The sequence below is a fragment of the Cebidichthys violaceus genome, unplaced genomic scaffold (assembly GCF_023349555.1).
Source record: "Cebidichthys violaceus isolate CVI_PGR_0920_01 unplaced genomic scaffold, fCebVio1.0.p SCAF_4, whole genome shotgun sequence".
NCBI lineage: Eukaryota > Metazoa > Chordata > Actinopteri > Perciformes > Stichaeidae > Cebidichthys > Cebidichthys violaceus.
In genome coordinates this window covers 3,678,034-3,683,915 of record NW_027176594.1, presented here as the reverse complement: position 1 = coordinate 3,683,915, position 5,882 = coordinate 3,678,034, and the positions used below count along the sequence as shown (strand labels likewise).

The following is a 5,882-nucleotide window of genomic DNA, read 5'->3' as shown; positions in this document are numbered from 1 at the left end:
CAATTCAATTTAAAAGTGATGATGAGGATTATTCAGCCTGTGAAAAGTTGTTTTTGGGGCTTTGAAAAATATAAGAATCTTACTCAAATGGTAGTTAAGTAATAAGTAATACTTTGTTTGCCTTTATTTGAAAGTGGACAGTAAAGCGATGACAGGAAATGAGAGATAAAGACGTCAGTGTACTTCATCACACCTGCTTGACTTGACTGATGTCTGAGAACAATTCATTTGGCTCTCAGATCATCATTGATCGTCATCTGAGGAGCAGGACAGGACGATTCGATTTTTGAGGGGAATGATTTCTTTTTTCTGTCAATATTATCATAAAGTAAATGTTAGCTAATTCAGCAAGATTGATTTTTCCTTTGAATATCTAACTTGCAGAGTTCTCGCCCATAAAGTATAGGTGAATATGACATCCTCGCCTCATTTAAACAAATCAAACATCCTCTTGTTCTATGATCGTCCGCCGGCAACAGCAGACCAGATCTCACTGCTCATGTGTTGTACCCAAATGATATGACGCCACATGAAGCTGTGACATCTGTTCTTTTAACCCTCCTTGTATCGTAGAGCTCTGCTTTATAGCAAGCATCCTTAAGCTCTGGACCGCCAACTCTAGTAACTCAAAAGAAAGAATGACATAAGGCCCTCTGATCTTTTCTGACTGATGTATGGGCAATTTGACTGAAATGTGAATGAGGTCGACTGACAAAATGAGGAGAACATGAAAACATTATGTTTAAACAATAAAGAAGACTGAGGGGAGAGCAGGAGGGTTACTGACATTTAATCAGTAGGTGCGGCCAACACAGTGGTGTCGATGATATCCTGATAAACTTGAGTCAGTGCTGCCTGAAAGAAAATTCCACTGAAAACACGTTCTAATAGAGGCAGACATTACACACACCCTTCTATCATGAGCAAACATGTTACCAATGCTACAAACCAGTAGTCGCTTAAACACCCAATTCAACTGCTCACTAAAACCAGAAGGCTTGTGTGGCATGTTTGTGTTTTTATTTAGATTATATTTCAGTTAAACTCACTGTCTCTCTGTTTCACTCTCAGTATTTTAAAGGAACAGTGTGCAGCATTTAGGGGGGTCTATCGGTGGAAATGGAATATAATATTAATATGTGTGTTTTCTTTAGAGTATATAATCACCTGAACAATAACAATCGCTGGGTTTTTGTTATCTTTCAATGAGCCTGTTATGTCTGATCTAAATACGGAGTCGGCTGCCATGTTTCTACAGTAGCCCAGAATGGACAAACTAATAATAATGCTTTCATGCATTTTTCGCGTTTTTGCGTCTGCCACCGTAGTTCCAGCCGGCTCTCACCATCTGGCGTATGAATGAACAGTTTAAGTATAAAAAGTGAGAGCGACAACGTGTTGTTGTTGTATTGTTATGTTATGTTATTGACATGTCAGACGTGTTTTCTTGTTACGTTGTTTCTGCACGTATTTAACTTATAGTTTACATACTTATTTTAGCACAACCATGATGAAAATGAGTAATAATGACTTAAGGAAACACCATGCGATGCACAGCTTCTCATGAGATCGGGTTGGTAGTTCTCCTAGCGCTCGCCACTCAAGAGAAGTTTCAGTTGGTTGCAATCTGTACATTTCAGTTGGTTGCAATCTGCAACCTCGCCACTTGGTGCCACCAAATCCTACACACTGCACCTCAGTGCAGTGTGTAGGAGCAAGTGCTCAGTGCAACGTATCCTCCTCATACAACAGTTGGTATATGATATCCTACAAAAAGTTACTCCTCATTTATTTTTTGTCTCGTTTCCCTATGAAATAATTTCGTGGGATATCTAGAAATAATTTTTCGTAGCTACGACTGCAGGATGAGACCAGCCAGCTGAGTGGCACAACCACACAAAAACACACACACAGAGGAAACAGGCAAATCCTTAGATTTAAGAATGTTTAGAAATAAATCACCTGTAGACTAATCAATTGTTTCAGCACATGTCAGTATCTCCCCACCTGAAAACTACAAAACACACCATGCATCTGATTTAAAGCCCCCGCAGCTCCTCCATTCTCTGTCTAACTGATCCTGCAGCACTTTATCCTGCTGGTGGATCTTCTCTTGATCAAAGCCTGCAGGAGCCCAAACATAAAATAAATACACCTCCACAAGGAGGCAACTGACCCTTATAACACAGTCTTTTGGGATGGTATCCTCATTTCCTTCTTGACCCTTGATCTCTAACCTCTAACTACTTCCTTCTTCCTGGAATGTGTCCTTGAGCTCTGGCTGATGGAGTCGGTGAAACAAAATCCCTTTTGTGCCATCAAAGAGAGCGGACTTCCGTTAAAAGGTGGAAATCTCTCTCCAGTTGGCTTTTTTTTTTAAGTGTCTGTCTGAGGGGACAAAGAGCAGCAGGTCAGAGGTGAAGAAGGTCAGGAGCTGACAGGAAAGCATAAAATCCACATCTGGGGTTGCACTTGTTCAGGGATTACACACACACACATACACACACACACACACACACACACACACACACACACACACACACTCACACACACATGTGCACACACAGCTGGATCATAGCAGTCTTTACTCACAATCTCCCCAAATGGCTCTTAATGCAGCTGGCTGCTGTCACTGAGAAAGTAATTAGAGACTTCTGCAGGAAACCAGGTGAACAAGCCTTCTATCTGGACGCCATGTACAATCACTCCACTTGTGTGTTTCTTTAACCTGAGGGCATGTCAGCAGTAAATTATGTAATGCACACCATTTAATCTGCCAAGTGTGTTCTGACACAAAGTCACACAGGATGTTTTGCTCTGAATGCTCTGTTACTTGCTCACACTCATAAAGTCTCCATCTTATCAAGCACATTTGATGTATTGTTAACCCCTCAAAGTATTGTTGTCTCAAAGTAAAAGTAAAAATCTGCCTGTACAAACTATCTCACCATGATGCTTGAAGACATATTTAAAAATGAAAGGTATTTTGCCCCCAAGGACTTGAAACACTCCTGTTCAAACTTCTATTTCATTACAAAACGAGCAGACTGAACCAGTCAAAGAGACAATCATTTTGGGTTGGAAACTTTGAACTGTTTCTAATGTGGGAGTGTTCAGCAGTGTTGCGAGTCCTTAGGAGGAAAAACATTTTTTTTTTTTTAACTTTTTTTAGCATCTCGTTTTGTACATTGATTGTTGGTTTCTCGAAAGAAGACAGAATGCTTCAGTCTCTGCACTAAAATTAAGAAAAATGACACTTGATTCTAAAAAATATTGGAAACAAGTTAAGTATCTTTCGGAAAGGAGTCGTTGTTAGATAAGATATTTGGGACTCAACAAGAAAAACTGATAAAATGTGTATTTTATGGTGCATATGTTTTCCACACAGTGTTCATATATCCCTCTTCTTCTCCCCTTTAATAAAACACGTTTCATATTCTTCAAAGCAACAGGACACATTGTATAAATAGAAAATATTTATTTTGTGGTGCATAAATACAGTGGTGTTTACATGGTTGATTGTTAAAGTTGAACAGAGAAGGAATGTACCACTCTATATTATAGTAATCAATCTTCAGTTCGGTGGGATAAACAGAGGTGCGGGAAGTGTTCAGGTTGAATAAAACAATACCACACTGTAAAATTACACTATTACAAGTGAGCAAAAAATATTTTCTTAAGATCCAGGATTCAAAACTTTGAAACCATTTCAGGTCAACATTGATTTGTAGTTGGTTTCCATGTTTGTGTTTAGTGGTCATGGATGGTCACCTGAAAGATGCTTGGAGTGGTGAAGAGGGATTCATTGAAAAGACAAAAAGACAAAACAAAACATTCAAAATAAAAGTAAAACACAGAATCAGCACATTTTACTTCAAGTATTAAAAGTGTCTATCTCTATATCAAAAAATTGGATCATTATTATTAGTGCATTGTTGTTGGAGCATCTTTGTTTAATGGTGTAGTTGGTGAAGCTGAAATTGATTTTAATCTGTAACAATAAAATTATATTTTATAAAGTTTTAAAGGGCCATTCAAAATCTGAGAAGTAACTACAACTACTACTGCATGATGAAGGTTGTATGTATCTTGTATTATATGACTTGAGCAAAAAAGATGAACAGAGGTGAAAGTTCCTCAACATTGTACTTAAAGTACAAAGTATACAACATGTACTTTCCACTGCAGGTGATAAATTATTTAAAAAAAAAAAAAATACCTGATAATATCCACATCTGCATGAGTTTGTGAACATGTCATATTGGTGTTTGTGCTAACTGAAAATCACTCAGTTCACTCCTGTAGAAATCACACTGTGCAGAGAAACTCGGACTCTTGTTGATTCAAAATGAACCGCTGATTAACAAACACAACGAGTCCTAAAATAGATCCTGCTGCGCTCAGTCCGATCATGTCCACACCCACCTGTGATCTGAAGCTAACAGTCGTCACTTTGCAGCATGGACAGGAAGAAGTTGCACACACTGGCCCACGAGCCGCTGCAGTTCTCCTCGGCCGTTTTCCGGTGGTTCGCGCGCCTTGTGCAGGCTGTCGGTCCAGCCGGAGGCGCAGCGGTGGAAACGGAGCGAGGCGGCAGCGGTTTGGTAGTGTCCGGTTCTCCGGACTGAGCGGAGGCGGTGATGGAGCTGGAGTCTAGCTTGAAGTGCGAGTCCCGAGGCGCACGCTTGCACATGGCAACCCTTACCAGCGAGCGGTCGTCGCTACACACGTTGCCTTGTTGCCTTTTTAACGTGCGGGCCACCTGTTTCCAGAAGCCCTTGGTGTTGGACTGGTAGCCCGGGCAGCTATGCGGTTTGGCGTTGTATTCGCACTTCAGATCGGTGACTCCACCTTTGACTCGCGCCTCCCGGTCCTCGCATATCACAGACAGCCTGACGGTGTCCCTGACGTCTTTCGCCCGCCACGTGCACTGCATCTTGTTCTTGATGGAGAACTTTCCCCGGCCGCTCGCTGCGGGCTTGTTCCCGCTCCTCTGCCCTCTGCCGGGGGCTGGGGTCCCGGTCTTGTCCGCTCCTCGGTTCGTATTGCGCGCACCACAGGACAGAGAGACCTGCTGCCCGAGGAAGGCCAAGAGCAACCAGGGAGCGAAAGTCTTCAGCAGCAACATATTCTCTTTTGGCAGACAATGTATTATTATCTGAAAGGTTAAAAAAAGAGGTTCAGATCCTCAGTGATGGAAATAATCAGGTCATCGGGCACAACACTGTATTTTTTTTTTTTAATAGAACATTTCTTAATAGGAAATATTTATAGAAAATATAAATCCACATTATCTCTAATGACACCCAGGACAAATAATAATAATAATAAACGTCTTTATTAAAAGTTTTGCGCCAATCTGGTTATATTACGCATTGAAAAGGTGCAGTTAAAACTGAACTCCTGAGCCTGTAGTTAATTTAAAGACACCTCTGGAAGGTGATGAGGCCACACTACAGTCTACTTCACAGACAGAACATACAAGACACTCAAAACACCGACTCCAACTTACCGAAAACTACGAGGGTTGCTGTGCGTAAAGCTGCTTCTTGTGTCTCTCCGACTTATCGCACATGGCTTTCATATATAGATGCTGCGACACGCCCACCATTCCCGCCCAACAACACACGCACACACACACACACACACACACACACACACACACATACACACACCTCGATTGAGAAAAACCCAGAAGGGAAGAAGGGAATGTGTTTTGTTCTGGCCCGACCTGACGTGTCTAAACGGAACTCCCGCCATTAACAGAGAGATCGAGATCAAAGAGATTGAAAGATTACGCTGATGATGGATATGTGTGTCTGCACATAGTGGATTTATTCTAAATAACTTTAACGAGGTTACCACATTATTACCCCAAAACA

At 41.3% G+C, this 5,882-nt stretch overlaps 1 protein-coding gene across 1 annotated transcript; it reads right to left on the bottom strand.

Annotated features, from left to right (window-relative positions):
- Window positions 1-3,464: 3,464 nt before the first annotated feature.
- On the bottom strand, window positions 3,465-5,562 carry fgfbp1b (fibroblast growth factor binding protein 1b). Its single transcript, XM_068727116.1, has 2 exons — window positions 5,513-5,562; window positions 3,465-5,158 (listed from the first exon to the last, which is right to left on the bottom strand). The coding sequence occupies exon 2, from the start codon at window positions 5,126-5,128 to the stop codon at window positions 4,439-4,441; it is 690 nt and encodes a 229-aa protein (XP_068583217.1). The 5' UTR covers window positions 5,129-5,158; window positions 5,513-5,562; the 3' UTR covers window positions 3,465-4,438.
- Between the last annotated feature and the right edge of the window lie 320 nt (window positions 5,563-5,882).